The 11,782-nt window shown below is 43.8% G+C and overlaps 1 protein-coding gene across 8 annotated transcripts; it reads left to right on the top strand.

The window, feature by feature from the left end:
- The first annotated feature begins 8,282 nt into the window (after positions 1–8,282).
- LOC120641327 (putative nuclease HARBI1) lies at positions 8,283–11,567 on the top strand. Of its 8 annotated transcripts, XM_039917400.1 has the most exons (6): positions 8,296–8,477; positions 8,555–8,854; positions 8,999–9,298; positions 9,393–10,925; positions 11,004–11,105; positions 11,219–11,564. In XM_039917400.1, exons 2-4 carry the CDS (start codon positions 8,807–8,809, stop codon positions 9,978–9,980), a joined length of 936 nt encoding a protein of 311 aa, XP_039773334.1. In that variant the 5' UTR covers positions 8,296–8,477; positions 8,555–8,806; the 3' UTR covers positions 9,981–10,925; positions 11,004–11,105; positions 11,219–11,564. The 8 variants fall into 8 exon arrangements, with proteins under 8 accessions (XP_039773326.1, XP_039773334.1, XP_039773332.1 ...); XM_039917392.1 differs by having other exon boundaries at positions 8,283–8,477; positions 9,388–10,925; positions 11,004–11,567; XM_039917398.1 differs by having other exon boundaries at positions 9,388–10,925; positions 11,010–11,567.
- The last annotated feature ends 215 nt before the right edge of the window (positions 11,568–11,782 follow it).

Genomic DNA, 11,782 nt, shown 5'->3' on the forward strand with positions numbered 1-11,782 from the left:
AAAACGGAAACATGATCAACAAAGTACTGCTACGCAAGTGCTTTATCCACCCAAAGAGCTCTCACACGATCTTCCAGTGTGACTCGCTCCGCAAGGCCCTTGGGGCACCTCTCCTAAAGAAGACACCACCAATAAATCTAGTCGACCTCTGTGTCGACTAGTGGTACTAGTCGACCATCATATCGACTAAGTTCCTTTTTCGAATAAGTCTTATTCAGTCATATAAATCATTGCTCACATCCAACGAGCAAGGGGTAGGTCTTAAGAGTCAGAGTCTGTCACTTTACAGTTATTGTAATTTCGACAAATCCAAATAAAATTGATTTCTCCCATATCGACTACTTGGCTCTCGCCCACACGACCAATACCCCACCTCGAAAGACCTGCTCAGCATTAGAGCAGCTATTGAGTAGTTTTTATGGTTCTCACTCGAGTGCTTTTTTGACATTTACATCTTGGGCAACCCGACGGGGTTCGTACCTAATAGTTGTCCTAAAAGACACTCTTGTCCTCCGGTAGGACACCCTACTCGCCCCGCTCGAGTAGGTCTTGGATACTCTTTCGGCACCTTCATCTTGGGCAACCCGACGGGGTTAGTACCTAACAGACTTGCCTTAAGAGTTACTCCAGTCCTTGGTTAAAAGGACACCTTACTCGCCTCGCTCAAGTAACTTTTGGATATCTTTTTGATATTTACGTCTTGGGCAACCCGACGGGGTTCGTACCTAACAGTTCTGTCTTAAGGATTACTCCAGTCCTTGGTTAAAAGGACACCTTACTCGCCTCGCTCGAGTAAGTTTTGGATATCTTTTTGACATTTACATATTGGGCAACCCGACGGGGTTCGTACCTAACAATTCTGTCTTAAGGATTACTCCAGTCCTTGGTTAAAAGGACACCTTACTCGCCTCGCTCGAGTAAGTTTTGGATATCTTTTTAACATTTATGTTTTGGGCAACCCGACGGGGTTCGTACCTAACAGTTTTGTCTTAAGTATTACTCCAGTCCTTGGTTAAAAGGACACCTTACTCGCCTCACTCGAGTAAGTTTTGGATATCCCTTCGACATTTATGTCTTGGGCAACCCGACGGGGTTCGTACCTAACAGTTTTGTCTTACGGATTACTCCAGTCCTTGGTTAAAAGGACACCCTACTCACTGGCTCGAGTAGGTCTTGGATACTCTTTCGGCACCTTCGTCTTGGACAACTCGACGGGGTTAGTACCTAACAGACTTGCCTTAGAGTTACTCCAGTCCTCAAGTAGGACACCTTACTTGCCTTGCTCGAGTAAGTTTCGGATGTTTCTAGAATATTCACGTCTTGGTGAACTCGACGGAGTTCAATCCTAACAGTCCTATTCTAGAAATCAATCCAGTCCATTAATAAGACATACTACTCGATACGATTGTGTAGTTTGGGATATTCTCGCAAACAGTTGCATACTATCTGGGTAACCAGACAAGGTCTATCCTAAATGGTCAACTGCAAAAACCCCTCAAGGAGTACAGATAAGTTCTTGATACTCTAAAATAAATTGACAAAAGTTTCCCGCTTGCTTAGTTTACTATGGGAATCTCCGTTACAGAATCTTTTTGCCTCGAGTACTTGACGGGCACTACTCGCTTGCTTGAGATACAAAAAGAACTCATGTTTTCCCTTAATAATCTAAGTATTTGTCGAGAGCTTCCCGTCTTCTTATCTATCGAGAAATTTCTTAAAACTCCTAAATACTCAATAAGAGTTCTTCCCCCCATTTGAACAACAAAGTTCATATTAGCCGCGTGCTAATTGAAATTCTTCCTCCAAGAAGGAAATTGATACAAAGCTACGGCTTCTCACACCTTTAAGTGTTATTCCCACTTGGTTAATCCCGCGAGATTCAATCCTAACCGGTCAGCACTATGGTTACGATTCAGAAACATACAAACTCGATTTGATTCGAGAATATGTTGCCTCCTAAGGCACCCATGGATACAATTCATCGTATCTACTATTATGACTGAATGGGCCCGATGCTGCCTACACTCAGAACCCACGAGTACAACTACTCGACACATTAAGGGATTCCACAATCCTAACAAGTACTTGACTTTACACAAACATCCAGCATTTGTTTAAAGTACTTCTGACTCACACGCCAACTCAAATACAAGAAAAGCTTAAGGAGACTCTACTCTGCTCAAGGCTTCTACAATCTGATCAGCCACCCCGAAAGTTTTCGCCAAGTACTGACGGAACTGATCATCAGTACAATCAGCCTTGGCTCCTCGACCAAGAGCATCCAGACGAGTGGTTGGCCAATAAGATTTCACCAGCCCAAGTACGTGACCTACGTACTGGCATATAATGTGGGAAACAAACCTCTCGAAGGCCCCAGGCACCCTGCAAAGCCTCCCGGCCATCGTGAGTGGTTCATCTCCATCTCTAACTGGGATATCCATGGCATCGGCTACCTGCAGGGCAGCATCTCTGACTTCTTTCAGCTCCACGAGCTCGCGCTGCATCGAGTCTCGAGACTCTGACAAAGTCTTGAGTTGTTGCAGCATCGATGCTGTCTCACGATCAGAGTCCTCCTTGATCTTCTTGAGCTTCTCTATTTCATCTGCGTTTCGGTACATAAGAATCTTTAAATCCAGTACCAAGCTTTCCTGAATCTCTAAAGATTTGGCACAAGCTTCGTACTCGATAGAAAGAAAATCTTATAAACACTAAGCAGATCTACTAGTCGAGTGCATATCAAATGCTAAAGAATAACCTTTCTTAAATTGGGAAAGCTTTTTCAGCTTCCCCTCAAGAGCAGTCTTCTCAGATGAGAGCATCTTAACCCTCTCTTTGAGAGCATTTAGCTCTGTCTCATCTGGCGTCTGGACACCCTTTCATCCCAGTGCCTCCTACAAAACAAAAAAAAAGATCAGCATACTACTCGATCTTCTATAAAAAGTACTCGAAGCATTCAACTACTTACCCCCAGCAGCTTAAAAGATTGCTCCACCTTCTCTCGCGACAAGTCACTTCTCGATGCGACTTGGGAAGTACTCGTCACAGCAACAGCCTTCTTGGGCACTTCTTCAATCCTACCTACAGTATTCCCTGTGTTTTGGGAATCTAAAGGAAAAACATGCTACTTAATTACATTAAGAGCAAACAATTAGATAACTTTCTACAAGGCATTACAAGCTTACCTGCAGGGGTCTCCGCAGGCTGTTTATCATCGCCTCCCTCAGGAAGCTTCTCGCCTTCTCTTTCTCTTGGAAGCCTGCCGCTTCCTCCATCCTCTGGGATTTCCTCATTGGCCCTCTCCAAGTTCGGCAATGGAGAATCCAGAAGCATAGCGTTGGCCATCGCCTCCGCATCACAAGTACTCATCTCAGGAGTACTCGGGGGCTTCTCCAGCCCTGGCTGAGAATGCGAGTGGCTCTCAGCCCCCACGTCCTCTCCCAGGACCGCATCTCTGCAAAAACAAAGTAGTTACAAACTACTAGATTTAAAACAGATCCTACACATACAAGTTCTAAAGAACTTACGCAGGAGCTCTTATTAGGGCAAACTCCTTGATGCCAAATTTGCGGGCAGGCTTTGCGATCATGGCCAGCTTACCCACATCGACTGTCTTATTTATATTGGAACTACTCGTTGAATGAGTAGCCCCGATCCCACTTGATGGGTCCACTATGGCGGAGGGGATAGTCTGTCCCACCACAAAATCATCCCCACATGATACGATCCGTGGCATTTTAGCCGCCGGACTTAGAAATCAAAACACAAAATCAGTGAATCGACAATGGAAGTCCTTGTTTAAAGTCGACTAGCAACATACCTGTTGTCAGCAGTTTGTGAGGAGCTACTTCGCTTTCTCGCAGCTGAACGAGTACTCGTCGGGTGATCCGAGCAAGTACCCTCGCTTCGACTAGGACTATCCGCCCTGTCTTCATCTCTAGCCGACTCTGCAGCTTCTACACTAGCAGCTTTATTATCAGAATTAAAGCTTTCAAATTCTGAAGAATCTTCATAATCAGGCACAAATGGGTTATAAGCACTCAGAAGGAGATGAGACGGGCGAAATATGCCTGACAAAGGAGGACTACTCCTATAAACATTCACATTATCCTGCAAAAGGTAATATTGTCAGAAGTCCGTATAAAGTACTCAATTTTGCAAATTGACTACGTAGCACTTACCTCTTTGGGAGGATTCAGCACTGAAAAAGTGTTAAGGAGTTGAGGAACATGCTCCACTTTGTCAAATAATCGTTGCACTCGATGAAGAGCTTCTCCATTTGTGATCTCTTCTTCCGAACAACGCGAGGGAACACTTCTCCCTTGATACTCGAAACCAAAAGTAATTCGAGCTTGGAGAGGCTGGATTCTACGTTTCATCCAGTCAAAAGCCACAGACTCTCCACTTATTCCTTTTTGCCTCAGATTTGCAATTATTTCCAGGAGTTCTGGAATTTGACTCATATCATAAGGCTTTTTCAGCCATTCAGGGCGCTGAACAGGAGGACCAGCTGTGATGAATGGAAGACTGTTTCCCTGATTCTCGACATAAAACCATCGTGGTTTCCAGTCGATGACCTTTTGAGATAACTTATAGGGGATATAAACCCTATCCATCTTCTGTCTCAATTGAATTCCCGCTCCACCAACTACATCTAAACTAGCCGAATTGGGCTGAGGCTTAAGATGGAAAAGGTGACGGAAAAGTTCGAAATGGGGCTCAATGCCCAGAAACGCTTCGCACAAATGCACGAAGATGGAAATATGGACAAAGGAATTTGGGGTCAGATGATGCAATTGGATCCTGTAGTAGCGCAGGAATCCAGAAAAGAAAGAAGAGCAAGGAAACCCCAATCCGCGTTCCAAGTATGAGGTGAAAGCAGCGATTTCCCCCTGTATTTTCATACAGATGATCTGAACCCAAGGCAGGACGCCATTGGATAACAGATTTGGGAACTAAAAGACCATGCGACACCAGAGAATCTAAGTCAGATTGAGAACACTTACTTGTGTTCCAACCCTCATCACGAGTTGGCTCTGCAGCCACACCCTTCTTCTTGGTCGCTTTCTAGGGGGGCATCCGGAAATCTACGGATCGCTTCACTCGCATACACTGGCGGAAATCCTAGGCCGATAGTGGGGAGCAAATGGAAACAAGAACTTTGGATCTGGGAGCTCGAGAATGAAAAGACAGATCTGAAGCAAGTGGCGGCCGGTGGGGTAAAACCTAAGTTACCGCTTCATTTTATAATGGCAGTGGTAACATGGTAAAAACACCCAACAGGCCAACAGTCTGTTGCAAATAGAGGAAATAATGGGATTTAAAAAGAGACATTCCTTTTTCTGAGATTACATTCTGGAAAAGAAAACACTCACATCCCTAATCGACTACTCGACATCTTTTTCCTTAACTAGGATTACATTCCAAAACAAGAATAAGTACTCGACATAGTACAACTACTCAACATTACAACTCGAGTATTTTTTACATAACTTTACAAAATGACTCGGGTCTGCATGCACACTTCTTGGCTTCCTGAGAAGCATTCTGCAGCTAGATCGGCCCGAGGCCGTGACAAAGTACAAACTTATTATTCCCATTTCGGGAATAAAGATATTCGTATTTAGGGAGATAAGCTACAAGAGTATGGAGGCAGATTACAGTAATCACCTCGCAAGTCCTCTTGTAGCATCTTGCAGAGAAATTTCTCTTTCTCCCTAAACACTTTGTGGCAAGATCAAGCTTCCCCACTAGAGATGTCAGTTCTTGGGCACCTAGAAACAGGCAACACCAATGATGTGACACAACAAGACTCAACCCAGCGACTCCAAAACTGTCTCATTGGAAGATGCAAGGACATGATGTCCAGCATGGATCCGACAAAGGCATTAGGAAAGCAGGAGGAGGCAGCGAAGACTTCTCTTGTCACTCGCAAGTTCTCTTCTAGCATCTTTTGTTGGAAGGAACTACATAAATCTCAGGAGGGCGAGAGCAAGAACACCAAGTAAAAGTCATGGTCGCTACACTTTGGTGCTTCTGGCAAAGGCCTCTCCACTGCCTTTTATAGACACAAGGAGACTTGCTGAAGGAGAACCCGTAAATCAACAGTGCATGTTTCATGGACGCATTCATGACAGCATTTACGGACGCAGTCAAAGCTACAGTAATGCAGATTCTCCAAACAGTAACGTCTCATGTGAGCACTGAATAAAGAGCCGTACATCTCGGGTTTTATTCCTGAAATTATTTCAGGTGCAATCAGTGTGGCGGATCCAATTGTATCATTTTTTCTAGGATTTTACCCGAAAAAGAGGTCTTTTCGGATTCCGGATCTGATGAATCCTGCAAATAATCTGAAGGATAAAATCTGATGCCACGACTTAAATCCTTAATTCCAAATTTACGCTCGGGGGCTACTCGCAACAAAAGGGATTTTGATTTAAGGCTCGGGGGCTGCTGGATATGGGCATCAAAGATTTATTTTTCAATTTTTTTGGAAAATAGACTGAAGTGGCCCTCGGTCTGATTCTGCGATTCAACCTAAGGCTCGGGGGCTACTCCATATGGAGCGCGAGTACTTCGCGCACCATATATGATCAAGATTTCACGGTTTGAGCACCTCACAGCCTCGAAGCAAACGGAAGTACTTAAAGGACTACTCGACGTATTTGAAGGAAGGACCAGAAGCAACCAGAAAGATGTTCTGACTACTTGAAGTACTCGAAGACGCCCAGCCAAGTACTCGACGCCTGTAGGACTCGGCTACGAAGAGCTCGGGGGCTTGTCAGACCCGGGACAGCGGGACTGCTTATAGACATAGAATGTTCTAGAGTAAGAGATAGCTCATGGATATACCTTACCTCCTTTGTAACTACCCGAATAGGTATAGAACTAGCTGTAGTACAAAGCAAACTACCCGATTGTGTTGTAGTAGGATTCCAATTGTACTCGGCTAGGACTTTCCATATAATCCCCCCGGATATATAATGGTGGGCAGGGACCCCCTCCAAACGATCATCAACACCTAAGACAATACAAACCACACAGGACGTAGGGTATTACGCAAACTCGCGGCCCGAACTTGTCTAAATCTTTGTGTTCCTTATACCATCGAATTCTAGAGCAGTCGATCCCTACCTATAAACCCTACTGCTAAGGGTATCCCTGAGCAGGCTTGGCGGTAAACTCCGACAAGTAATGCTATGTTTAATAGTTCTCGGTACAAGTCGAGTGATTTCTTGTCACTCACGAAATATAGGATGTTTAGAAGTCGAGTATTTTTCGGTTACTCGCAAGATATAGGATATATTTATATCCCAGTACATGAGTTATTGAATTTGATATAGAATGAATGGAAATTTGAGACCGGACGGGGAATGATGATATATATAGGTATGGCAGCAGGACAGGGTTCCTGAGTGTCTTAGTCCCGTCTGTATCAATTAAGGACCGGTCATTGTCGGCAGTGCTGATCAGGGATTGAATTGTACTAACCGCATGCCGGGAGCAGGAGGTAGTCAAAACCGGTAAGCCGAGTACTGCCTTGCTTCGAAAGTATAGAACTTCTACCCACCCCTTAGGGCGAGTCGAGTAGTCGCGGAGAATTGGGATGCATGTATTTACTTTTGGTGGTCTCTCGTTGAGCTCGGCTGACTATATGCAGGTGGGGCGGCTCTGTAGTTCGAGGCGGGGAGGGGAATGGTTGGCTCGTATAGTCCAACGGGGCAAATACGTGCCGTGTTGATTAGGTCCACCTTGCAAGGTTAAATCGGATCGATTCGTCGTGTCACGCGGTTATGAGAGCCTTTCTCTTTGCTGCATCGTGGTAATATTTTATGGAAAATGTATTATATCTGTTGATGATTATTGTGTAATGCAAGTTTAATGCTCCACCATGATTGCTCTAGTTAGGAGGCAAATATTAGATGATGGTTACCCCATAAAAAAATCTTGAGCTAAAATATGGAAATAAGGATCCATTTTTAGATGTTTTTTCTGCAAAATAAACTACCAGCCAGAAAGTTTTACATGTCTAGATATGTGGGCTAAGTATACCCAATAGTCGGGTAAGTCTTGCTGAGTATTAGGGGTTGTTTAGAAGAGCTCCACTCCAAGAATTCTAGCAACTCCATCAAAGTGTCATGCCAAACGCGTCTAGCTCCAACAACTCCAACTCCAAAAAAAAACATGGAGTTGGAGGTGAACTCCAGGTTTTTTCTAGAGCTTTTCAAAGAGTGCTCCAAAAACACATATTATGAATATCTATATGGAGTTAGAGTAAAATTACCCACCACTGCCGCTCTTTCCGCAACACAGAAAAAAGAATCGAGCGCCTCCCCCTCCGTGCGCCTCCCCTTCTCCCATCGTCACCTCTCCCGCCGCCGCCCAAACCCTAGGCGCGCCCTCCAAGGTTTGACGCCGGCGGCCTCATCTCTCATGCGGAATGGATCCCCAAGAAGATGATCTTCCTTCCAGTATAGGTATTGTGTCCTAATTCCTTCAAATCCCCTTCAATTTTTCATCCCCCTCACTGCATATCGCCATGACTCCATTACAGCGACCCTGTCTCGTTCATTGGGGCCCGGGCGCCCTTCCTCCCGCAGGCGCCGGCCGACCCTAGGGCCGTTGAGGGCACCCAGCTCCCTGGGCGCTCCCGTGGAGGGCGCAGTTCTGGCCCTAGCGCCGGCCGTGGCCGTGGCCCTAGCGCCGGCCGTGGCACTGGTGCCGGCCGTGGCCGAGGCGCGCCCTTCCCTCCTGGCGCGGGCCGTGCACAAGGAGATGGCCATGGACTGGCCTCTGCAGTGAAGCTATGCAAGCCAACAAACGTGCTGCAGCACAAAAGAAAACAAGAGATGTGGTACGTAATAAAATCTTCTTTACCTTTGTTTCTATGTATTGCAAATGGAGAACTCTTCCACTTTGATTTTCATTGTTTCAATGATATACAAAATTGAAAATTAGCACTGCAAATACTTGAGATGCTACCCTAAATCATGGTCAGGGTGATGCAATAGACTGGAATGACACAAATACATCAATCATATGTTCGTTATTTGCCAAACAAGTTAAGAAGGGCAATAGGCTGAACACTCACTTGAACTCAGTAGGCTATGAGGAGGTGGCAGAAACTTTTTATCAAATGACAGGAATATATGTAACCAAGCTGCAATTGAAGAACAAGTGGGATAAGCTTAAGCCTGATTTAATGGCATGGCAAAAAGTGTTAAAGCAAACCGGATTGGGGCGGAATGCTGCTGGTGAGATTACAATGGATGATGACTGGTGGAAGAAGACAAAGAAGGTGACAATTTGACAATTATTTTCTCTAGCAATGATGATTGAACTCTTAATTAATTTTTGTAGGAATGATTGATCTCGTTTTGTTAACAGTACAGGATATTCCAAGAAGTGGCAAGTTCAAGAAGAGACCATTGAAAAATGAGGAAGACATGAGAATTATGTTCGGTGACATCGCTAATGACGAATCTGATCATTGGAATCCTCTGAGTTCTAACCCCATCATACCTCCATCTAGAGATGATGTTTATGATATTCCCGAAGATGGTGATTGTGGGGATGAGATAAACAATGATGCTGAGGTTGGAGATGGGACCAACAATGACGATGAGGTTGAGGGGGATACTCCTTCTCCTTCCATTATTCTAGAAAAGAGAAGAGCTCAAGGTGGACCTGACAAATTGAAGAAACCTATAGTTGGCATAGCACTTGTCATTCAAGAAGCAGTGACCAAGATTGCTGAAACTGCTTCTTCTTTTACCTCAAAAAAATTTGGGGAAGTTACTGTCCAACAAGTCATGGAAGTGGTTTTAGAATGTGGGGCAGGCTATGATACATATGAACATTACATTGCCACTGAGTTGTTTGTCAAGAAGGACCAAAGGGAAATGTTCATGACCCTGCCCACCAATGAGATTAGGTTCAATTGGCTTAGGAGGAAGTTCAATGCCAAATATGGCGATTGAACTATTTTATTTTATCATGTTTGATGTCATTTGAACTATTTATCCTATATCATTTGAACTGTGTATCCTATGTCATTTGACCTATGTATCCTTTGTCATTTGAACTATGTATCCTATGTCATTTGAAGTATTTATCCAATGTCATTTTATTTTATAATGTTGTGTTTGTATCCTATGCTCTAATTTTTTTTTGTGCCAACTCCTTTGTAGGAAATTGAAAGTGAGAGTGATGAATCTGATGATGAAATCGAGCAATATTGTAATCTTATTTTGGGTGCAAGTGAGATTGCACTAATATATACTGATCTTTATCTTTCTAAAAATCCACCAAGGACATCGATCCTTAGCGGCATGGGATGGCTTTTGGAGACATTGCGGACTCCAAGTGAATGCCATAGTCAACTTCTATGAGCACAGAAATATTTATGGATCTACATGATTTGTTGGTGCAAAGGTATGGATTGGAATCTTCTATGCATATGGACACAAAAGAGATGCTTGCAATATTCCTATACACAGTTAGTGGAAATGAGTCCAATAGAAGAGGTCAAAATAGATTCAAGCATTCGGGAGAAACTATTAGTAGAAAAATTGATGAGGTGCTTAATGCTTTAATGGCTATGGCATGTGATTTCATTAGACCAAAAAATCCGAACTTTCCCAGTACCCACAAGAGGATAAGAGATGACAGACGTACTTATCCACACTTCAAAGATTGCATTGGTGCACTAGATGGCACTCATATTCGAGACTCCCTCTCACCTGAGGATCAAGTGAGATATATTGGCAAAACCGGTATACCTACTCAAAATGTTCTAGCAGTATGTGACTTCGACATGCGCTTCACATATGTTTCCACGGGACAACCAGGTTCTATGCATGACACAAGTGTTCTGTACAATGCAATTAAAGTGGACGAAACATTCTTCCCACATCCTCCACAAGGTATCATGTGGTAATCATGATTACAGTTATATTTGTTTTACAGTAGTAGTAGTAAGTACTAACTTTTTTTTTATCTAGGTCTAGGCAAATATTATGTTGTCGATGCAGGATATCCTAATCGCCCTGGGTACCTCTCTCCATACAAGGGTGAAAGGTACCATATGCCAGAATGGCATAGAGGTACGAAACCTAAGACTCCAATGGAAAGATTCAATCGCATTCACTCATCCATCCGGAATGTCATTGAGCGGTCATTTGGATTATTAAAAATGAAATGGCAAATTCTTTACAAGGTGCCATCCTATCCGATGTACAAGCAAAAGATTATTGTTGTGGCAACTATGGTCCTTCATAATTTTATTCGGGAGCATGGAGGTGACGAAGACTTTGCTCGTTTTGATCGTGATCCTAATTTCATACCAACGATTCCAGAAAGATACAACAAATATGTTGTGCCTTCATCGGCATCCGATGCGTCAACATCTGCACCAAACGCTCCAACAATGGATTTATTTCGTGATGAGCTGGCGATTGTAGTTTCTCTTGCTTGGAAGTAGTCGATAAAGTTTATTATTCTCATTTGTATGTGAACTTGAAACTTGCACGTGAATTGTTTCAATGAATGGTACATTTTCGACACTATAGTGAAGCACTGTAGCGAAGTCCTGTAGATACGCACTGTAGCACGTGGAAAAAATGGAGGCCAAAAAGGACTATTCCTCGTAAGTCCTTTTTCTAGAGCTGGAGTCAGCCAAACACGTTAAACAACTTGTTTTCCTAGAGTTGGTGGAGTGGAGCTGAAAAAATATAGAGTTGGTGGAGTGGAGCTGTTTTTTTAGAGTTGGAGTGCTGCCAAA

The sequence above is a fragment of the Panicum virgatum genome, chromosome 7K (genome assembly GCF_016808335.1).
Source record: "Panicum virgatum strain AP13 chromosome 7K, P.virgatum_v5, whole genome shotgun sequence".
NCBI classification, from domain to species: domain Eukaryota; kingdom Viridiplantae; phylum Streptophyta; class Magnoliopsida; order Poales; family Poaceae; genus Panicum; species Panicum virgatum.